Here is a 23946-nt window from a genome sequence, read left to right as displayed (position 1 = left end):
TAAAAAACATGGAGGACCTCACAATAAAAGCATTTCTGGTACACAGAAAATCCCTTTATGTATTAAATGTACTCCATACTCTCAGAAGGTACATTTGAAGTTTTTGGTTTGAAAAGTATAACTAAAAAAAAGGTAAATTATAAAAATAATTTCAAGTACTTGCTAAAACGTCTTGGTAAATATACACCATGTTTGTTTTACCATGTTTAGTAAAACAGTTTAAAAAAAAATCTTATTTATTTGAATAATGTTAGAATAAAATAAAGAAAATAAAAAAATAAAGATCAAAACCAATTTAAACTTGTAATATGCATTTTACTTGTTTTATGTCTTTTGTTCTTAGTATTTTTATGCTATTTTATTGTATCTTTTATGAATGTTGTTTGTTTTTGTTTGTTTCTAAGTCTTATAATTTGGACCTTGAGTCCATAATAACTTATTGGTAACACTTCTTCTTAAAGTATTTCCAGGGAAATTACTGGTACTTACATGGTACCTATTTGGGTTTACCTACTTGGTACTTGCCATGTATTTAAGTGGTATATACAGTATATTATATATAATAATTGGTACTCTCTGTGTACTTATTCTTTAATAGAAACAACCATGAAAAACACAATGAGATACCACATAAGTACTATGTAAATACACATCCTCTTACACATGGTGAGTACCATGAAACACAAATAAACTCATTGAGTCAAGTAAATTCCAGGCCCTTCTCCACAGAACCATAAAGATAGTTTCTGTTCAGCAACTATCTTGATACACATGGTAAATACCATCAAACATATGGTAAGAAGTAAATTCTAGGTACATTATTTGTACTTACTCCGTTCTTACATGTGGTAAGTACCAACAAAAAAGACACATTAATACAACACGTAAATAGGTACTACGTAAAAACCTAGTGTGTACAGCATAAATACCCAGTAGGTACTATGTCAAAACCCAGTGTATGCAGCATAAATACTCAATAGGTACTATGTCAAAACCCAGTGTATGCAGCATAAATACCTAGTAGGTACTACGTAAAAACCCAGTGTATGCAGCATAAATACCTAGTAGGTACTATGTAAAAACCCAGTGTGTGCAGCATAAATACCCAGTAGATTCCCAAAAAAGCACCATGTAAATGCCACTTAAATACCCTGTAAGTACAGTACTTTAAAAGGACGCATTACCAAATAACGCAGTAATTTATTAAAATGTTTATTATTTTTGAAATAATCAGTAAAAACTTGATATGCTCTTGCAGCACAGCCACCACTGAAAGGAAGAATTTCTTCATTATTATTTTATGACTGCATACATATCTGTCATTTCTGTTCCCATCCTATCAAATATCTTTTTTAAAGTTTGTCTCATTTTATGTAAAGTCGAGAGGTTCAAGTTAAGAGATAAAAGGTGTCTGAAGCTTTAACATCTCTGAAAAAGAGGCAAAAAAGTCAAAATCAAAGGGTAGAGCTCAGGGATAAGCGCTCCTGGGAACACCGCGTTTTTGTGCCTTGTCTGATAACAGCTCGAAGCCCAAACGTACGAGCTGATCTTTGATAGAATCGGTGGGTTCTAGAAAAAAAGGGCACGGCTGGTGACATCCATAAAGCATCGCCTCGGAGAGGTTTGAATCCCAGAGGGGATCCTTGTGAAGCAGATGTTTCTTCAAGCCCATCAAACCAGCTCTTCTGGGGCGCGGAGAGGGCGACAGGTTGAGAGGAACCAAGAAGAGCGACAGCACTTAATCATGCTGAACATCTCTGTACACACTTTGAAGATTACGACATTCAGTGCAGCAAAAGAATGAACTTTCTTCCAAACTAAAGTGACCCCAGCCAACCCTATATTTTAATCTAATTATTTTTTTTTTCAGCTTTTATTATTCATGCAATAGATTTGAGTTGCTAACATTTTATTGAAGTCATATTCTCCTTTCAATATTGCTTTCTGGTTCGGTCTTACCTTACAGAGAATAAATCAAAGCATTCCTGCATCATTAATCTGACAAGTACAGCAGCTGCTAAAGCGTCAACTCAATTAATAACACTTCATAGCAAGGTAGTTACAGGCAAACTAATCTCATCAGAGCAGATTTCATTCATCCTCTAAATAAATCTTTCTCTGTTGTCACCGTCAGGTTGGAGTTGTAAAATCTTTGTGCAAATGAGCCACAGTTCTTTCATACACACTTGATTTAATCAGGAAACTTTTTCCATGAACACAAATGACACTTTAAAGAAATGTAATTTGAACAGGAAAATAAAAAGTTTTTCAAATTTCTATAAATAACAAAAAAATTGGAGTTCTGATTTAAATGTCAGAGTGTATTCTGACTGAATACATGAGAATCTGGAACTTATTTACAGTGTGAATGCACCCAAGTGGACACTGGACCAGGAACCGCTCTCAAACCCATCTTTCAAGGTGGTTTCAGGCTGGAAAAATCATTTGTTCCGCTTAATTTGCTTCAGATCAAGTCCTGAATCTACCATTTCTACTTTAAACCAAACCTTGTAAACAGAACCACGTCACCAAGAATCTCTTCGCTCATTGGCCAGGAATTACTGCATCAATCTCAGTCGCGGTGTGGGAACTCGATAGCAAAAAGATGTTATGGTTGACTGTTAAAGCTAATCTTTAGATTGAGTATTCTCTGTAACCTAGAAAACCAAAATTCTAATAAATGAAGGGTCTCTACAAACTAGCGGCAGATTTGGTCGGATCTGGTCTCCTCGCGAGAAATCTTCCTCTGGCTTCTTTTATTCTAAAGTACATTTTTTTTGCAGAAATTACCTTGACAACACCTCACATTTGCCCAAATGTGGTACAGACCAATCAGTACAGTGTGAAAGTGCCTCTGAAATTACATCTAAAATAGGGTGGCGTCTCAAATTACAAATCACACATCAATTATTACACTTTTCTGTGATAAAAACACCAAGTTTTGCCAAAGATATGCAAAAGGATAAAGTCAGATTACTTTTTAAATTGATTTGTTGTGTCACTTTATAATGAAGAAAGGTAGGTGAAGATTTTAGTTAAAGTTGTCACATTATCTGCGTGTGTGTTATCAGCCATGATTGTGCAGCTGCCACATTTATACAGTGATTACAGCAAGCTAAGGCAGTCCTGCACCTCCAGGCTCGCCTTTGTTGTCTAGTTCTGACAAGCTGCATCATTTCTGCCTCCCTTTGCCCCTTTCTCAGAATCTCTCCTGGAAAGATAAACAATCTCACGTTGAGCGGTCCCACTCATTAGCCCCACTGGCTGAACAGCATTCTTCTTAAAAAAAAAAACAGAAAAAAGCCCCATATTGTGGCAGTTCTCACTTCACTAACCGTGCTACATAGCATCTGTGTAAAAATAGCCTTTAGCCAAAGTTGGAAAAATTTTGCAAAGTGCATCCCAAGAAAAAAAGCTGCTTGATGAATAACAAAAAGAAAGAGACAATGAATATGAATGAAGTCTAACCCTCTGGGCAGGCTTTTGTGAACACAATATTTGATTAATTTATTTAAATACAACAGAAAAATAAATATTCCCCCATGACTTTGCTTTTCTTCATTTCATCCACTGCCTGTACAAGACTTGTTCATTTGTTTTCTGTCCCACACATCCATCCCTACATGTGCACACAGAAGCCCCCCCCCCACACACACACACCATGCTGTTGCATTTAGTGTTGCTGAGGCAGGAAATGAAGGGACCCATATCATACTGTAATAACACTGAAGTTCTGATCGTGGATAAAGGGTGGAATGGAAACACAATGAGTCAGAGAACACAGCACTCTCACAACTTGATCAATACACACCGGTGTGCTTCATCGACAGCCAGAATAGAAAACAATCCTCCTCTGTTTATAGCCCACACATGCGGTCTTCGCTGGTGTCGGACCGCACCACCTCCTCCTCCAATCACATGAGATGATGGGAACACAGGTATGCCTCTTTCAGGTTTGTAGGAGTTCATCTGCTATTTATCAGGAAAATGACAAAAAATAATATTGCCAGGAATTTAAATTCAGGAAATGACATATTTGTTTTAATTAAAAACATTTTACTTTTTATAAGTTAAAAGTTAATTATGGAACTCTTACATATAATTGCTAATAAATCTATCAGGTACTTGTTATTTTAAACAAAACACAAATAATACAAGACTGCCACCTTCTGGACATATAAAATATTTAAAAAAAAAGTTAGGAAAGAAACACCTTATGTTTGAACATTTAGAGATCCATAGCCCAACTTTTTATAAACATTATTACATTTTTTAAATTAATTTGTATTGCATGTTTATGTATTTCGTTTTTTCTCAAATAAACTAATGAAATAACAATACATATTATTTTGAATATATACTCTAAAACGTATTTGCAAAGCTTTATTTTTGTATTTCATTCAACTTTATTTTTTATTTCAAAATAGATTTTTTTCCCTATGTTTTATTGTAATACTTCCTATTGGCCGACAGGGGGATGTGTTGAGCACAAGGGACTATTATTTAATGGGACTATCAGAAGATTCTCCCCCAAAAAGCACACCAGGAGCCTTCCTTTTCATGTTTAACTCTCTGCTTGGTCTTAAAGGGCAAATTCCTTCATATAAATCCAGTTTTAGAACATTTTTAAAGAATAAATGTCGACAAAAATCAGTTTGGAAAGACTGTAAAAGCGAGACTCAGCTCCTCCTTTGGCACCACACTACCCTCTTGTGGTTGAAAGTGCGCACTGCAACAGTAGTTTTGCAAACTGGTTGAATGGTTGTCAGAAGTGCAGCCGCAGGAGCAGTTAGTCTGACCTAGTCCCGGACATTTTTTCTGAATCGTTTCCTTGAAATATGTCGTAACACCTGGCGAGCGCGGCAGCAGCGGAAGCATCTTAAGGCAAACTCGGTCACATGATGCGCGGACGGACAGCTTCATCCCCGAACACCTCATCAGTATGCAAACAGCTCAGGCTGCAAGAGAGAGAGAGAGTCTGTGACCACAGTTCCACCTCCTCTGACTCTGGGGATCTGAAGATGCCTCACAAGAGCAAAAAAGAGAAGGTAAAGTGGGTTTACTTTCATTTCTGTCTATTACTTTTTGATTTATCATTATTTGTAAATACTGTTTCATTGAATTAGGAGAAATCTGGAGGTAAAAATGTGCCTGCAGATGACCAGGTAAGAGCTTGCAAACTTTTGAACTAGTTTAAAAAGTGTATTATAATCTCATAAAATAGATAATTCATGAATGTGTGATTATTTTTTTCTCGATTTGCAAAATAAGAAGCACAGAGATTGCATTAAATTTAAATGGTCTGTAGGGTTTTATTATAGCTTCAAAAACAAAATGTGAATTTTTACTATTTCATTTCTTGTACAACTTTTTTTCTTTTTTTTTCTTTTAACTAACAGTCCTCGTTTTACTTGTGTGCATTTTTATTTCACAAATTAGATTAAAGTGTTGCATGCTATCCCTTCTACCTCTAAAAGGCCTTTAAGGAATTAATTCTTAGTTTGATAACTTCTTGTCCTGCCTGCAGATCGGGAAACATTTCCCATGTGACGTGCGGCAGGATCTTATGACTTTCTTTTCTTTGAAAATACTTGCACTCCATGGCTATTTCTAGCCAATCATGCTTTCTTTTGCCTGTGAGTACAATACTTAACATTGTCAGAGTTATTTTTATCCATCTTATCTGTGGAGGACACTCCAGCTTTATTAAAAAAAATTAACACAGCTTCAGAGTGTAAAACTAATAAAAAATAATGAAAAAAGCTAAATTTAACATTTGTATTTGTGAAATCACTGTCTCACTTAAATTCGAATAAATATATATTTATTTTCATATATATTTGATGCTAAATCAGGTTTTAGGACTTTTTTTTTTTTTATCCAACCTGCTTTGTGTCAATCAAACAGATTACTTCTGGAGGACACCTCCTCCAGAATTAATTTATTCTGCTGAGATCCGCCACAAAGAATAAAGCCAACTGCTTCAACCGGATGTGATCAGGTTGCTTGAATGACTGAAAATCACTTGATCTGATTTCGGAACGGAACCTGACCCTTAAACACAACATCCCCCCCTTTGTTCTTCCATCTTTGTCTCCCCTGAACCCGGCCCAGACTCCTCATCACAGCAATGCCTGTACCCTCTCCTTTAGGACTGAGAACTACCTTGACCTACCTTGCTGGTAACAGGAACCCCTTGTGCTCTTCGTGTTCCTGCAGGGCTCCAGTAAGAAAGTGCCTCCTCCAGCTCAGCTGATGAGGGTGAAGCAGCCGGGGTCACACTCGGCTCTGAAGAGGGAGAAGAGGTTAAGCACTTCGACTTTCCCGCTCAGTGATAACAGAGAGCTTCAGAAGCTGCCACCTCTCAGAGGTAACCGCCTTCCAGATAATTCGACATTCTGATCAGTTTAGATGTAAAATTGGATCTTTGGTTTTCATACAGAAAGTGAATGGAATCATTAACAATTCACAACCTCGGTGGATCGTCAGCGCCATTTTTAAACCTTTAGATCTTTGCTTTCTACATTATTTATTGCTTGATCTTTGATGCAAATGATGTGTTGCATCTTCATACCTGAACCCTCCCTCCAGCAAGCTCTCTAATGTACAGTTTCTCTGAGTCAGGCTGACAAGAGACCAGAGGACAGCAGAGGAATCTGGGCCAGTAATAAATGAAAAAAAAGCCTGGAACTTGCTTGTGTTGTTTTACAGTCAGGGACCAGCAAACCAGATAGAAACTAAACCAAAAATACAGTAATGCTCCAACAAATAGTTTGCTTTACAAGTCTGGAGGACTAAATTAGCACCACTGATGCTTTTTCCTCAAAGAGTCGAGGAGGTCTGTGCATTTGCATTAATCTTTTATGGCTCCATTGTTTACACACAGCATTGCAAGCAGGATTTGCCTGAGTGGTTTCCTGTAAACTATACCATGCTGTGCTTTGTAGTTTTATGTCGAGAGGTGGAGCGGTGCTATAGAGAAAATATGCAGGGACACATGTTTGGATTAACAACAATTCCATGACACTAAACATTGGCATGGATGACCCCTTTGTGGTTGTTAAGGAAAAGTATGCAATCTTGGGTTTATATATATATATATATATATATATATATATATATATATATATATATATATAATTACTATTATAGTTACTCTCAGCATTCACACTAAACACGATTCGCATGTATATGTATATATATATATATATATATATATATATATATATATATATATATATTTCGTGTCTGTATCATTGACTTATCATTGAAACTGTCCGCCTCCGCCGCGCAAAGTGCATTTGTGGGAATGCACCTTAAAAACATTCATGTATACAATTCATAACACATTAAATACATTAAATGAGAAGTTTGTCACATTTTAAATTCAAAATATGTCTTTTATAAATTGTATTGATAAGAAATAAGTGCATACCTTTTGAGTTTTCCATACAAATACTTTGATATTCTAGCCCATTTTTAAAGAACCACTGCAATGAAAATAGAGGTTTTTTTGGTGTTTTTTAACATTTTTTGTTGCAATTTTCTTATGAAGGAGGACGTATAAATACTTGAAGAAAAAAGCTCAATTTCTGAGTATATATATTTTCAAAATCATGTTGGATCAGGAGCAGATAAAATGTGAGGCTTGAAAAAGTTTTGTGGTAAAGTAACCACCATGGGCGGGGTCAGAGTCTTCTTTCTCTGCTACAATTCTGAAGCATCGTCCAATAACGTTTTAATTTTCCTCGTCTGAACTCTTATCTGGCTCTAAATTATATGGCTGTATAGCCCTCATACTACTCGACTTTTTTTTCCTCTTTTTTGCTATTCTAATGTTAGCTTTGGCTTGTGAGGGGACATAAGCCTGCGGAAGAACATGTAAGGAATCCTGGGTAATTAGCGAGGTCAACTTCAGCGCCAGCGGTCCCGCCCACAACCCAGAGGTGAATTTCTAATGAACTACTGTCGCTTTGCAGAAAATATGTCTTAAAAAATTACACAGGCTTTTTGATTTTGGTTAAAAACTGCATAATAATAATTAAGACCACTGGGAACAGTTTTACAATAGATAAAAATAGAGAGTTGGAGTTCAACTTTAAGTTGTTTTAAGACTGAACAGGATAAAAATTGTTGTAGTGCATGAATGCACTTAATTGTTTTTGTTAAACTTTAATATTTCATTGATGTGTTCATTCATTTAAATAAAAATAGCTGTTTCAGTCTTTTAGTCCAAATATCTTCTGCAATTATAATAACTGTATTTATTTTCTCTTTTTTGGATTGCTCATGAATGTTTGCAGCACCACCTTATATTAGTTAAAGTGTACACATAAATTCAGTATTCGGAACTCTTTTCTTGCCGTGTTTTATTGCTTCATATATAAACCACAAAAGTTTGTAAACCGTATATAAAAATGTGAGTTTAGTAGTTATTAACAACCTCAGAACTCAATTTTTATGGAAAAACGTGAAAGATGATAATAATTCAATTAAAAATATCATACCAAAATACATATAAAACATGTGGTTTTATGGGTGTTTTTTTATGCACATATATCATAAAAATCTCATTCTGAAAGCCTTTTTCAGTATTATTTTACATTCAGGAGTTTCTATAAAACACTACAATAGAACCTGTTTTTTAAATTATTTAATTCTTTAGTCCAGATCACACATCTGTTTTCCCTTAAAGGCACACTCCAATCTTCTAATGATCTATTGCAAAAGTGTTCCTGGGGGACTTTAGATTATGATTATGCAGTTTTTAGCCAAAATCAAAACTCCTTTTATCGTTTTCTTGTATATTCTGCAGGGTGGCAGTAAATAATATTTACATTTTGTTATCTGATTCACAGCTAATTGAATAAAACAATACTCAAAAATGCAGTTTCAAACTTTATTTTTTCTTAATCCTCCATCATCATAAAAAGGCCACAAGAACGTGTTAAAAACACCAAAAAGATGATATTCAGCAGAGCGGTTCTTTAAAACAGCTGATTCTTCTGGCCTCACTACATTAGCCGTCATACGTGTGCCTGTAAATGTTTTTTAATCCTAAAATTGTTTGCAAAGAAAATTCTGGGTCCTTTTTAATTTGTCAGGTATTTTTTCAAAGGGAACATCTTAATGCAAACTAACTAGGCTCAAAATCTTGCTTTAAATCTTATGGTTTGTTGTGAGTCTTAAACTTGAACCTTTGCCCTATAGAACTACTTAAAACATGACATTAAATATGCAAAGTAGTAGAAGAAATGTGGGAAAATCCCTTTTAATCTTTCTTTAAAGAATTTTAAATCTTTAAACTCTTCTGTCAGTGCAGAAAAGCGGGAAATCCTCAGCCAATCAGAATTCTCTCTTCTTTTTGTCTTGCATTCTGTTTTTTTTACTTAATTACTGCAAAATAAATGTGCTTTGTAATATGTTTAAAGCATACAGTTAAAAACTGAATGTTTATTTAAGATCAAATCAGGCCTTTATGTATTAATTTAACATAAATTTACAGAAATATGAAAGAAAATTAAATTCAAAGACAGAATTTATTCTGATTCAAAGCTTAGATTCATAACATATCGTATTTTTAAAGCAAACTTAAAACATGTAAACATTTATACTGTATATATATATTTTAAAAAAGGTCATTATTTTTGTCTTTTAAAATCAAGTGACTTCATGTTTGCAGTCTGTTAAGCGGGTGCAGACAAAATGCTGTCAGTGGGACAACAATGCATGTTTGATGAAGAGGATTAACCAGAATGTTCCACCAGGTGTTGGTAAAAGATTTAGTGATGGGTTTGGATTTCAAGCTCCAGCATGGAACTTCTACGATTTGCTGCACCCTGCTGGATAAAAAGAGAAAGTCATGTATTTTATCAGTCTAAGAGATAATAAACTTTACTGCTTTGGGGGATTTTATTCATTTTTTCCTTACATATCACAGGGAAAGAAGGTTATTATTAAATAGAATGCATATTTTGTAGTGTTTATAGCAGCAGGATTGTATGTTGACTGTTATTAATATAGTTACTAGAAGGAATATGACCCAACAGAAAGGGTTATTGATGTGTCAGTAATGTTTGCATGAAGACTCATTAGTGCCATAAAGTTTTACATGCTATATAAGGACTCTGTGATTTTTTTATGTCACAATTTTTGGTTCAAACTGAAGAAAATTAAATTAGTACTAATAAAAAAAATAATTCTTCCTGCAGAAAACTGAACAAATCTTAAACTTCACACATTTAACATGTCAACGGCTGTGTCCAGAACAAACCGCTCCCGGTTGTCTCGACTCTGGAATGTAATGGCATCTCTTTTAGAACGGCTTTGGTCCCTCAGTGAGAGAACGCCAAGACTGAGAACTGTGATACACTCTTTCTTCCGTTTCTCTCATGTCCTCTTTACTATCTTGTTTCGAATTCTCTTCTTTCTTTTCCTGCCTTGTGATGCTCCTGCGGTTTCAACACTGTATCTTTTATTATATGATATAACACAGTGTGTTCTTTTTGCATAATGCAATTATGATAATGTGAAGTTTAAAGACACACTGGTATAAAAAAAGTGTTTTTGGTGTTTTATTTTAACATGTTCTTATGCAGTTTTGTAATATATAAAGAAAATTAAGCTTCAAATTGCATTTCTGAGTGTGTCTTCTATAGTGTAAAGGTGATGTAAGATTCTACAGCAAGCCACAAGCTCCCTGCTCTGCTTCATTCCAATGCATACTCTTGTAGATGAATAGATCCATCTTTGTTTTCCTCGTCTGAGCTGGCATCTAGCTCTGGATACCTCCAATTCTGCTATTTTTGTTGCACTGCTGAAGTTAGGTTGGGGTTATAAGGGGCTGTAAGCTAAAGGATCTAAACGGATGGATGATGGGAAATGAGGGTGGGCTTACTCCACAACTCAGTTTCTGAGACAAATTTCTGATGATGCTCTGTAAAAACTGTCGAAAACGATAAGATTTTTGATTGTGGTTAAAAGCAGCATCATCCTACATAAAAGACCGCCGGGAACGCTGATAAAATCAATTAAAATATGATTGGAGTAGGACTTTAAATCTGTCAGGCATTGGATATGGCTGCATGTGATAAGTCAGCACTGCATTTGTCGCATTATTTAATGAAGAAAATGCATTTTTGAAGAAGATTCTGTAATTTGAATGCTCAGATGAACATTTTCAAAGAAAATGCAGATTCAGCAGTATCTTGCATTTAAGCCCAGCTGATCACTCTCATTTCCTGTTTATTGATAGTATTACTTTCTTGTTGGGAATTAAAAACCACCCTAATGAAAATGGCTGCATTCTATCTAAACAAATAAAAAAATACTTTTTTTAGATTTAATGTATTTTTGCATTTGATTTATTCACTAAATTCAAAGATTTGATGCTCCTATGACAGTATTATTCGTTGCCTCTTCATATATTGCAAAAGATCCCCATGAAAGCCTTTAAAGACTTAGCTGAGACCTCTATAAGCACTCTTACGAGGTTATATCCAGCTGCTTATCCTAAATCAGATTAGTCTGAAGCATCAGCTAATAGCAAAACTGAGGAAAAGATTTAGGACAATCTGATCCGAGATCTGCAGAGCGCCACCAGAGGCCAGAGAGCGGATAGGAGGAGCTCAAACGAAAATTCCAGTCCTGGCCCGCCCCCTTTTTCCCATCTGTCCAATCACGTCTCAGCTTCTCAGCAGCCCGTGCCCCCGTTCCACCAATCAGGCGGCCCCTTTGTTGCTTACATCACTAACTAAGCCTGTTCCCTCCAGCAGCGGAGAGCTTCATTTTCTGATCAGCTTTTGTGTTAAAATGGAGGTTGGCCTCTCGCCCTGAGTCGATTTCCTCCCTGGCCAAGGTTTAAATGTTGAAATGCAATAAATCTGGAGACAGGATGGTTGTGGACGCACCCAATTCTAACGGGCCTTTTCAACCGGTGGCTCTTATGCACTTCAGAGGTATGTGGGGACAAAATATCCTTCCTGTGTTGTGCTAGCGAATTGGAGCGGAGTGGCTTCGCTCCTCTCCACCGGTAACTGCCGAGTTAGTCCGCGTTCAAACGTTCTCTGGAATACCGTGTTTTAATTATTTTTTATGAAAACGGCATCGTTGTATTTTTTTAAACAGGCTTGCTTGTTGAGTCGGTACGAAGCCGCGACAGGCAAAAGCTACAAGAAGAGAAAAAAATCAGGTTTTACTAGCTAACTGCTCGTTGCCCATCCCCCCGCTGAGCTAGTGATGTCAAAGGAAGTGAGCTCATAGCTGAAAGCAGGGTTTCTCCTCACTTCGTTTATATTTACAATATTTTTGCACTTTATGTATTTAGGTTTTTACATAGTATGCTCTTGTACATAATATTTTAATTAACAATAACCAAAATTAGCTTTTACTCCTCTGGTAGCATCTATAGTTAGCCTAGCATCGTTGCTACATTGCAGTTTAGTACAAATTGGTCACAGTGTAAGCGGAACATAACTGCTGGCACAGCAATAGCCTCCCTTTCATTATTGTGTAAATAGGAAGCTTAATCATTAAATGGGAGGTTCTGAAAGTATATATTTTATGTCAATAAATCCCAATTTTCCAATTTTTTCCCAAGCTATTTGTAATATTTTAAGATTATGTTCTATACGGTGTTTTGTTCCAGTTGTTCAGATCAGTTTTTGTAACAGTTAATGAGTATATCTGAAATTATCTTTTGTAGAAATGTTTCCAGTTGTCTTTTAATTGTGCCATTTATTTAAGCCAAATTCCCCAAAATCTTTTTTTTTTCTAGGATGTAGTTTCTATAAAGTGGCAATAGTAAATCAGAAATTAGCTTTTTAAGTTGTGGGCGGAACTGTTGGCATGGAGTAAGCCTGCCCCCATTTCCCATTATCTATCTGTTTACATGCTCTCCCACCAGCTAACATCCCAAAACTAACATTAGTGGTGCAGTTTGGAGCAAGATGCTAACTGGACAGGGAAAACGGAGACGCACATGGATCTGTTTGTTCATAAATGAGGAAGAGCGTAGCTTCTATGGCACACCTACAAGCTTTTTCATATGACGTTTTTGTTTTTGATTCACAATTATTAGAATAAATAAATACTCAAACTGAATTTTAAGCTTATTTTCTTTATATATGCTCTACTTCATCAGAAAAATGCTACAAGAAGATGGTAAAAAACACAATTTTATTCAGAGTCGGTTTCTCTAAAGACACCAGCCTTGAGTGACAAGTTGGTGGTGGTGACTAATGATTACATAGTCAGTGTGTCTGCTTCAGCATGTTCAAACAACCCCCTTGAACACCACTAAAATGAAGTAATCAAATTGACAAATGCTCTGATCATCGAGCTTTAATTTGCTATAGGCTTTTTCTAAACTTGCTTTTATTAACCTATGAAACTGGAGCTTTTATTTATTAGGGTTGCCACAATTTTAATTGAAAACCAAACCATATGTATGGGGAAAGTGAATTGTTCCATCTCTTTTGCACACCAGTATTTTGACGTTTAAAATGTTAAACATGCTAAATTTAAGAAGGATTTATTGTTTTATTACATTACATCAGCCTTTAAATGAACCAGCTAAAGGTTTTTTTCTTCATTGTTACTTTCTTATTTTCTAAAAATTTTAGTTTTTTGTTGTTGTTTTGTAATATGCAAACCATGTATCGAATGGAAAAAATAAAACCGTGAGGACTGCACCCCTCATGTACACGTTTTCCTTTCGACAGACATGCATTACATTTAAGTACCGGTATTTCATTTTTTAAATGCATGCAAGTTGTTGGTTCAAGTACACACTTTGGACAAATAAATATCAGACTGCATCCAGTGCACATTTCTTTTGAAAGCTAGGAATATTTGTTTGTCAGAAACTTCTGGAAACACAGGAACAAACATCCTTCACATTCTGAATTTAATATTCTGATAATAAAACGAGCACAGTGCCAAAACAAGGAAGATTGGATCCATCAGATGTAGCTCACATACAATTAAATCTGTGACACATTGCCTCTGCCGAGCTATAAATAGTGAGCTGTCAATATTTGCATTGATCATTAGCATACCGTCGATAAAGCCGGTTGCCAATCTAGCTCTGGTTTCAGATTTTCAGTCTTTCACCCAACCTCCTTTTTAGACGGAAAAACTAAAGACAGCAGTTCCAACGTGACTCCAGTTATTTATTATTTGTTTTGAACAGGGGGGACATTAAGATAAATCTTTGTCTTTGTTCTCCACAAGACATGGTGTGCTTGTGTGAGTGAGTGTGTGCTTGTTTCCCACCCGAGGCTTCTATGAATTACATTTATAGAAGTCACATTGTGCAAAGCATCAATTTTGGGATCCCAACAGTGGGCTTTTTATTTGTTGCACAACAAGCCAGCGAGTATTTTAGGAGTACAGAAAGTTTCTAACGCAGACAGACAGCCTTATGTAACAGGAGCAACTTAAGTCGGACTCAGTCAGAGGTGCAGGGCATGATACCACATTCCTGCTCAGCTGTAAGCCCCCTTTGCAACCAGGAAGAAAAGTGTGTGCTGCAGCACAACACTTGATTTACGAAGCTTGAACATTTTTACGGAGGACTCTTGTTGAACAAGTGTGTCATCGGCTTGGATGCCAAGTCTTCCTGGATAATAGAAAGCGTACTTTTCCTGTGGAATTCCCAGCCTCAAACTGTCATCGTGATTAATTTGCTAATACCAAACTGACACTGCACAAGTGCATGTGTGTGTCTGAGCCAAGTCTCCATTATGTCTGAGCAGGAGATCTATCCTCTTACCTAGATTCTGCTTTGTTGCAGGAATGTCTTGTGTGTACGTGCATGCATGTGCGCGTTTGTACACCCTACTTTTGTGCACCTTGGGCTTTGGCGCTTTCTGTACATTCCATAGAATGAGGGCATGACTGAGTCGGTTTAGCTGCCTGTTATTTACTCCAAACTGTATTTCTTTTCCCCCCCAGAACTTTCCTTTTCCTGTTTTGAGTCATTTTTTTAAGTGCTTTAATTAAGTCAACTGTTACTTTTGTTGTTGTATTTTTTTAACGTTCAATCCAACTGGGGTTTTTCCTGAATAAAACTTTGTATGCAGCTCTGGCCCATTCATTGAGCATGAATGGGGGCTCCCCTGATCTTTGGTGAATTTTCCATGTAGTTTACTGATCCGCCTCAGTTCACTCACGTCAGCAAGAGAGAGACTCCGCTCTCTTCTTGATTGATTTATTGTTGCATCTGAAAAACCGTAATTGCTTCCCCTTTTTTGTTCCCATAACGATGTCCATCTGCAAACATTCCAGGTTTCAGCGGCCGAACTTGTTAATCAACAGTCTTTCCTTATTAAAAAAAAAACCTGATATGTTTGCATCACTTCAACTTTACAATAAATTGAAAGTTTTGTCGTTTTCTGCAAAAACTTTTCTCAATACTTTTTTTCTCAACAATCCAATATGTATTTTTACTTTCTCGCAATCAGCTCCATTCAAATTTACATTAATATAGCATGGTTGTGTTAAAATAAAAATACATTATATGGAAGTAGGGCTTTTTACCAGTGGAAGTTGACTGAGAGTTTAGTCCTCTGTGGATAGCCGCCATGCTTTCTTCTATTCAACTCTTTTACCTCGTTTCCACTGAGCAGTTCGTTCCGAATATTGAACCTTTCCAAAAAATGGACCAATTTAGCCAGACCGAATTGTACCATATTTGGACCCCTGTTGGTTGGAAGTCCTTAAAAAAATGGTCCGGCCTGGTTAGTGCGGAGCTAACTTTAAAATTGGGCGTTACCACAAAAGAAAGTCTGTATTCCTCACCCGCAATATTCTCTCGAACTACATTAAATGCTGTTTATACAAAGAACCAAAAGTCAAGTGGAAAAAAATGAGCTGCTGGATAACCTTAGCACCTTAGCTTCACCCTGTATGCTCCAACTTTTAGCAGAAACGTTCACCTGAGTTTCTTGGTCCATTCTAAACCGGACCGTACCGTCCCGCTCAGTGAAAACGAGGCTTTTCAGGACTTTAGTTCGTTAAGCTTGTTGTTTTCAGGAAATGTTTTAATTATTGCTTGTAAGTTAACTAGATCCAACAATTTGCAATTCAAGTATTGTGATGTAGATCATTTTAATAATAAAAAAAAAATCTTCATTGTGTCTACATGTTAAAGTTTATTTTTTTTAACAAATGTTTTCCATATTTGTAACGAAGAACATTTTCATTAAAAGACACTCAAATTACAACTATTTCTCTGGGTTTCAGCCTCTTAATATTACAAAACAATTCCTTTTGTTGCACATTTCTTTTTCACACTTTTAATAAAATTGGCTAAACCAAGCAATTCCTACTGGAAAATCAAGGACCGGAGCGAATCCCCTGATATGATCTCATGGTTTTCTTGTGATAAATGTACAAACCACCACCTTATATTCATAACTGTGAATATAAATATGTGTATGTGGGTTTAAAATGCTCTCTTACATTTAAATGAACTTTTATGGGTGCTTTAACCAGACATTTTTCATAGAAATACTGCTAGCACATTACTAATACATCAGAAACTTTTGTACTACCACCATTTTAGGCATTTAACCTATTAAACTACCTCTGAGTTACCCAAAAATATTCTTTCTACCAAATTAGTTCAGAATAATCAGTGCAAAGAATATGTTTTTAAAATGTGGCTCAGTTGCCTGTTTAGAACATTACCTGATTTGTCTTGTTTTATCAGCTCAATTTTGTATTTCTGTGAATTTTATGCTCTAAAATGTCTGTGTAGCTGCTCATTGTTTAAATTGTATTCACGGTTTTTATGTTCTAAAGGAATTCTGATCTTGCAAATATGTTTCAGAGCCTCCTAGTACATATTTGATTATTTAAAAACTGTTGACCTGAAATAGACAAACTATAAGTCCCATTAGTGAGTATTATTTATAATCTGTTGACAATGATTTCATTTTTCTTTTGGATGAAGTTGTTTATTCTTGATTATTGATTTGAGAGTAAAACTGCTGACGTTTGGTTCAAACAACCACTCAGAAATTGATGAAAAATGTTCACTCTGACCTGAATTGCATTAGAAATGCGTCACAAACATTGACTGTATGTGAGATCTGGACTGAGTGACCTCCTCCCTCTAGCATTCCAACAGGAAGTACTCGCCAGTTTCAAGAAGCCAAAATCTCATAGAGATTGATAAACCAAAGTTTATCATTGTGTCCGTTTTTTTCATTTATTATGTGATTTGTTTACAAAGTTTTCCACTGAAGATGAATGTCATCCCCTCTGTGTTGGCCTCATTGACACATTTGCCAGTATTCGTTGACGTTTCAGTTGTCTTATTTCCTAGTTTGACCATCCTCCTTCTCTTTCTGTTACAAATCTCCCTTCCTTTAGAGATGTTTTCCTAAATCCTCAGCTGCCGCGTCACAGCTCCTTTCAGTTGTCCCTCTCGTCTTTGTTCCCTCACTTTTAACTTTGACTTGACTTTTTATTTTTTCTCCTCTCTTTGTCTAGATGTGGCCCCCGCGGAACAAGAGAAGCTCTTCATCCAGAAGCTGCGGCAGTGCTGCGTTCTCTTTGACTTCCTTTCCGACCCTCTGAGTGACCTGAAATGGAAGGAAGTGAAGCGAGCGGCCCTGAGCGAAATGGTTGAGTACATCACCCACAACAGGAATGTCATCACAGAACCCATCTACCCCGAGGTGGTGCACATGGTCAGTAGAGCAGGGGCGACTTTAAAGTTTGCTGTTAAGCTGAGAGGGGACGGGCGGGAATGTTTGAGGACATTTACGGACAAACATTTGAAAAAGAAATAAGTTTCCTTTTTTATTTTTAATCCTCACTTTAAATGTAGCTTTAGTTTCTCAGACAAGAAATTGTCATTTTATCTTCAATTAATTTGCTTTTTTTATGGAAAGTGATAAAACCATTTTTTATTCTCTAGAACTTAATTTTCAACTTGATTACATATTTTTTCACCGATATAAATAACTATTTCTTACCTCAGATGTCAAGAAATGGTTTTGTAGAATGCCAAGTGTTGAATAAACGGCATAAAACCTGTTTAAAAGCCTACAGTTGGTTGTTAAAGCTTCACTTCTGTCAAACCAACAATATACGCTCCGCTCAGCTTTGATGGGCTGTCATGCACTTTTTCAGTGGTTGTTAGCGTGTTGCAGCCTGCAGCAGATGTGAATGATCGCTTGGTGTTTTATTTTCCCTCTTGTTTTTAACATCACAGGCTGAATTTGGATATTCACACTCATTTAGTTCCTTTATAGTGTGTAGAAAAGGAACTTTACTTTACACAAAATGCTCTCCAGATTTTTGAGCTCTTGACTTTTACCACAGAATAGACAATAGCATGTCTATCAAGACATTTTTATTGCATGTTCTGCTCACTGCAGACAAATATATGGTGTATATATGCCTTATCTTAGTTTGATAAAGCCGTTGCATCATGTTCAGTGCATCTGTTATGTTGAAAGTATGACAGGAAATAAATATTTAAATCTAAACAACCTGCTGATGTTCACACATTTCTGTTCTGAGTGTTCAAATATCGTTATTCTGTTTATATTGTGATGTATATTGTTATAAAATATGAAAAAAAAACTATATAATGATATGAAAAAATCCATATTGCCCAGACCTTGGTAGTATTCTGTGTTTTGACAGATGCATGCAAAAATACCCATAGAGGACCTATACAATGTTTATTTTAGCTTTGCAGACGGTGATCTATTTTTGTAAAAATGGAGGTTTGGCTTCAAAATTAAGTCTATTTAGTTTTGCTTCATTAAAAACAACAAATAAATTTTCCACTAAACAAATTTCTTGGAAGAAAAACAGCTTTTAATGTAACCTTTAAGAGTCGAAGAAATTTGAAAACCAAATCAATTCGATTGCCACGAAAATAGTGGATGACTATTTTAATCAGTTGTTACTTTATATTGTATGGGGTCAGAGTGTAGTAAAGTTGTGAGCCTTCAGCACTAAAAAAAACACTTTTTAAATATTTGAGTCAATGAGACCAAAACTTTATCTTTGGTGTAAAATAGTTCCTTGTTTTGATGCCAATCTCATTTGATTTAATCTTGTTTTAATACCAGAAACTAATGAAGGACAGCGGCTGCATGGTTCATTAAAAGTTTAATATACTATCATCTTCATTGTCTTTATTTTGAGTTAATTTAAAGCTAATGATGGTTAAGATGGTGCTTTACATCCACTTTGCTTTTGACTAATTGAAAAAAATAATCAGTGATTAGTCAACTACTAAAATAATCATTTGTGGCAGTCCTACACATCAATATTTGAAAAAATCAAATGTTAAATTTGTATTTTAACGGTGGTATCTGCACTGAAAGAATCTCTATACTGTGAGAGCTTTGGATCTAATGGGTGGTCATATAATGAGTTAAAAGTTGAAACAAGGCCCAGTTTATGCTGTATATCTACCTTATACGTTTTCCTTTCACACAAAGCTGGCTTGTGTTTTAGTCGGCCACCTGCACTGTCTCATGATTTGCCTGGCAGGGAACAGCTGCCCACAAAGGAGTCAGTTGACACGGAGACATTGGAAACACAAGACACGTGCATTATTTGGGCAAAATCTTTGAAGAGTCCTTTTGCAAAGGGGGGGTTGATCTTTCACCTATAAAGAAAACATAACCAATCAAGCGTGATGGTGTTTTTTTTTTTCCCAGTTTGCTGTGAACATGTTCAGGACGTTGCCTCCTTCATCCAACCCCACCGGAGCGGAGTTTGATCCTGAAGAGGATGAGCCGACGCTTGAAGCGGCCTGGCCTCACCTCCAGGTTAATAACTAGCCATCTCCATTGCTGGATAAAGAATGACAGATTTCATCTGTATCTTTTGATTGAACATTTACCAAAACTATTTTTTTTTTTCTAAAACTCTGTTTTTTTTTCTTTTTCAGCTCGTCTACGAATTTTTCCTTAGATTTTTAGAAGCGCCCGATTTCCAGCCAAACATAGCGAAGAAGTACATCGATCAGAAATTTGTTATGCAGGTACTTTTCCCCTTCAGCTCTTGCTCTACATTTTACAATGGAGAAGATTTTAAAAGGGTTTTGCTTTCGCAGCTTCTAGAACTATTCGACAGCGAGGATCCCCGAGAGAGGGACTTCCTGAAAACGACTCTCCACCGGATCTATGGGAAGTTTCTGGGACTGAGGGCGTATATCAGAAAACAGATCAATAACATTTTCTATAGGTCAGTGCGCGCCTCTTTGTAACAGTCATTCCGATTTGTTTATTTTCACTCAACATGACTGTTTTCATAGGTTTATATATGAGACGGAGCACCATAATGGAATAGCTGAACTACTAGAAATACTTGGGAGGTAAGAGATTCTCTTAAGGTTTTCAATAAACTGTGACAGCTCCTCTGACGTGCAGGATTTAGTCATTTCTGTAACTGTTTTGTTCTTTTTCTTAAGTGTGAAATCTCCCTAAATACGAGTGACGTCAATTGCTTTTTTTTTTTGTTGTTGTTATTTGCACCAGAGAGTTTTCAGATTATTGCTTGTGTGTGTTTCAGTATAATCAACGGATTTGCCTTACCACTAAAAGAGGAGCACAAGATTTTCCTGTTAAAAGTTTTATTGCCTCTGCACAAAGTCAAATCACTCAGTGTCTACCACCCACAGGTATGTTGTTTTTTTTAAATCCAAGCTGGTCTTTTTAAGAGTTTGTAGTGGATCTGGAAATGGCTGGCAGCAGTTTCATATGAGAGGTTGTCCGAGTGCAGCCTCACTTTTCAGCTACTGATAAAAAAAAAAAAAACTTGTTTGAGCTCGTGCTCATCTCTGATTTTCAAATGTTTTGCTCCTTTACTCATTTTATTTTCTTTATTTTCCCAGCTGGCCTACTGCGTCGTGCAGTTTCTAGAAAAAGACAGTACTCTAACAGAACCGGTATGTCTTAATTTGTCATCTGGTTTCCAAAAAAAGTTCTTTTTTTTAATTATTAAATTATTTTTGACCGTGCCATTCTCTCTGTTCCTGTTTTATCCAACAGGTAGTGATGGCTCTACTAAAGTACTGGCCAAAGACTCACAGTCCCAAGGAAGTGATGTTTCTCAATGAGCTGGAGGAGATCTTGGACGTCATCGAGCCCTCGGAGTTCGTGAAGGTGCAGGAGCCTCTCTTCAGACAGCTGGCAAAGTGTGTATCCAGTCCACACTTCCAGGTACGGCACGGATGACCAGACGAGCTTCTGGGGAGATCTGTTTTGGCTTCAGTCACCCTCTCCTTAATAAAGTATAGCCGTCTTGTGCCATGTGCAGAAAAACACCCCCCTAGCATGATGCTACCACCCCCGTGCCTCACAGCAAGGATGGTATTCTTGGATGGTCCTCATCATTCTTCTTCCTCCAAACACAGCGAGTGGAATCAAGACCAGAAAGCTCTATTTTGGTCTCATCTGACCACATGACTTTCTCCCATGATTCCTCTGGATCACCCAAATGATCAAACCTGATACAGGCCTGGACATGCATGACTTCAAACCATTAGAGTATTACCAACAGCAACCTTGGACACTGTGATCTCAGCTCTTGTCAGGTCATTGACCAGCTCCTCACGTGTAGTTCTGGGGTGATTCCTCACCATTTTTAAGATCACTGAGATCCCCCGAGGTTAGATCTAGCATGGAGCCCCAGTCTGAGGGAGATTGACAGTCATGTTTAGCTTCTTCTATTTTCTAATAATTGCTCCAAAAGTTGATCTTTTTCACCAAGTTGCTTAGAAATTTCCCTCATAGCCCTTTCCAGCCTTGTGAAGGTCTACAATTTGGTCTCTGGTGTTTCTTGACAGCTCTTTGGCCATATTAGTAGTCCTGATGCAAATTTCAGATCCCTCCATGACTATATTGGGGGAACTTGCTAAATCACTGTGTTCAAATACTTATTTGCCCCACTGATATATGTATATATTTTCCTGTCTCTCTTGACCTAGAGAAAGGAGAAAATGATTTGTAGCACCTTTTTCAATATTTGTTTTAAACATCTGTTGACGAGCACTGAAAACTTTAACATTTTGTTACAATTATGTAAATCAAAATTTTGTGAATAAAGTTTTTTTTTTTTTTTGCTCAAATAATTATTTGATAGAAAAAGTTAACAAAAAGTTGTGTGATCTTCAATTGTATCTCATTCTTTGCCGATTTGTCTGACTCCTCTTGTTTTCTTAAGGTGGCTGAACGAGCTTTGTACTACTGGAACAACGAGTACATCATGAGCCTCATCAGCGACAACGCCGCAAAGATTCTGCCTATAATGTTTCCCGCTCTGTACCGCAACTCAAAGACGCACTGGAACAAGTGAGTTTGTGCGGACAAAACTTCAGTCCACACTTGACCTTGAACATCACGCCTCTCTGACACAATGCACGACAAAATACTTCACATAGTGTTTTCAAGGGTGTGTTTCTGTGAGAGCGTGTGTGGAATGAATCTTCAAAAACATTGAATATGTATGTACATTTGGAAAACTGAATGCATTCTGTAGTGGAAATGCAGATTATTATTATTATTTTTTTTTTTATATACATGTGGTGTACTACAGCCAATCAGAATGCAGAACTCGATACACTGTTTAGAAAAGGGAAAGGTAAATCACAAAATAGTGAGGGACAACTTTATTTATTTTTGTTGCATTGCTTTTTAAAAAAAATAAGTGTGAATTTTTTAAACTTTTATGATGTTTAATAATTGTGTTGTATTCTTTCCGACAGGACCATCCACGGCCTCATCTACAACGCTCTGAAGCTCTTCATGGAGATGAATCAGAAACTCTTTGACGATTGCACACAGCAGTTTAGGGCAGAAAAAAACAAGTATGGCTCCCATTCATTCTATGTATTTATTGTAAAATAAATATATATGTATTGTGGGCTTGATCACTTGATTGGAATTGTTTGAAATCCTTCTTAAGATGTCAGATAAGTTGGGGAAAATAAAAAAGAAAATGTTTGTTTTGTTCTACAGAGAAAAAGCAAAATCAAAGGAACGTGAGGAGGCTTGGATCAAGATCGAGAACCTCGCTAAATCCAATCCACAGGTGAGCTGCAGTTCTGTAGAACAGTTTTACCCATCTGTCTGTGATGGTATGAACCTGAAATTTCGACTTAATAAATTATCATTTTTAGATTTCTATGCATACCAGCTTTAGGTCCTGACAGGTTTAGCAAAAAAAAATATTTTAACATGAGAAAATAACAGTTTTGCAAATATGTAACGGCTCAAAAATTGTTACTAAATTACCAGTCGGGAACATTAGACGGGGGAAAAATGGCCAAAAAAGTAGCACGCTATTGTGAATAACAATGAGTCTTTCACACAGTCGGGAGAAATCTTGCACACTTCTGGTCAGAACACGCTCTGGCTGTTCTAAAGCATTCAAAGTGTTTGAGCTAGTGTTCTGAGATTTTGTGTTCTCAACATTCACACTTGTTTAGCTTGCAAAAGTAAAAAAAAAAGAAAAGCAGAACATTTTTTATTTGGAGAAATAAAAGTTGATCAAAATGAGCAAAACTTCCCAGTTTTGCATGTGTTTATTTGATCTTTTGCATAATTCTCTGACTTTTTAATGTTAAAATATATATTTATTTAATACATTTATAATTGATTGCAGAATTTTTCCTTTTTTGTCAAAAATAACATTGAGTTGACCTCCTTAATGCTGATAGAACCCTAATTATTAAAACTATTTTACACAGTAGCGCTTAAAAAATAGAAATGTAATAGAGCTGATTTTAGTTGTTCATAATTATGTTCAAACATCAACATTTATAGGTCATTTTTATATATTTTGTTGTCATTCAGTGAGATTTTAAATGTTAAAATTTAAAAATCCATACTAAATGTTTGCTAATGTTTAGGTTTTATGATAATTTTTATTTTTTAAAATTTGGTTCAAACTGTTTTGAAAAAAAAA

General features: G+C 36.2%; 2 protein-coding genes across 4 annotated transcripts in view; both read left to right on the top strand.

Moving 5' to 3' along the window:
* The first annotated feature begins 4411 nt into the window (after positions 1-4411).
* Positions 4412-6439, top strand: LOC118598000 (serine/threonine-protein phosphatase 2A 56 kDa regulatory subunit delta isoform-like). Of its 2 annotated transcripts, XM_036209923.1 has the most exons (3): positions 4412-5048; positions 5127-5165; positions 6220-6439. In XM_036209923.1, exons 1-3 carry the CDS (start codon positions 4899-4901, stop codon positions 6400-6402), a joined length of 372 nt encoding a protein of 123 aa, XP_036065816.1. In that variant the 5' UTR covers positions 4412-4898; the 3' UTR covers positions 6403-6439. The 2 variants fall into 2 exon arrangements, with proteins under 2 accessions (XP_036065816.1, XP_036065817.1); XM_036209924.1 differs by lacking the exon at positions 5127-5165.
* Positions 6440-11750: 5311 nt separating this feature from the next.
* ppp2r5ca (protein phosphatase 2, regulatory subunit B', gamma a) overlaps positions 11751-23946 on the top strand; it is a 14665-nt gene continuing 2469 nt past the window's right edge. For both annotated transcript variants that reach the window (XM_024268877.2, XM_024268868.2), the window contains exons 1-12: positions 11751-11957; positions 17500-17699; positions 19695-19805; positions 19928-20020; positions 20093-20223; positions 20294-20353; positions 20551-20659; positions 20873-20926; positions 21030-21200; positions 22204-22331; positions 22745-22846; positions 22998-23070. In XM_024268877.2, the coding sequence (XP_024124645.1) occupies positions 11864-11957; positions 17500-17699; positions 19695-19805; positions 19928-20020; positions 20093-20223; positions 20294-20353; positions 20551-20659; positions 20873-20926; positions 21030-21200; positions 22204-22331; positions 22745-22846; positions 22998-23070 (1326 nt within the window). In that variant the 5' untranslated portion in view covers positions 11751-11863. The remainder of the gene's footprint in view (positions 11958-17499; positions 17700-19694; positions 19806-19927; positions 20021-20092; positions 20224-20293; positions 20354-20550; positions 20660-20872; positions 20927-21029; positions 21201-22203; positions 22332-22744; positions 22847-22997; positions 23071-23946) is intronic.

The sequence above is a fragment of the Oryzias melastigma genome, linkage group LG22, assembly GCF_002922805.2.
Source record: "Oryzias melastigma strain HK-1 linkage group LG22, ASM292280v2, whole genome shotgun sequence".
Classification (NCBI taxonomy): domain Eukaryota; kingdom Metazoa; phylum Chordata; class Actinopteri; order Beloniformes; family Adrianichthyidae; genus Oryzias; species Oryzias melastigma.
This window is presented reverse-complemented; position numbering and strand designations above follow the sequence as displayed.

Excerpts from the sequence above, each read along its gene's own strand:
- LOC118598000 (XM_036209923.1), top strand. The coding sequence starts at position 4,899 with ATGATGCGCGGACGGACAGCTTCATCCCCGAACACCTCATCAGTATGC. Across the intron at positions 5,049-5,126 it reads ACAAGAGCAAAAAAGAGAAG|GAGAAATCTGGAGGTAAAAA; the intron begins GTAAAGTGGGTT and ends TCATTGAATTAG. Across the intron at positions 5,166-6,219 it reads ATGTGCCTGCAGATGACCAG|GGCTCCAGTAAGAAAGTGCC; the intron begins GTAAGAGCTTGC and ends GTGTTCCTGCAG.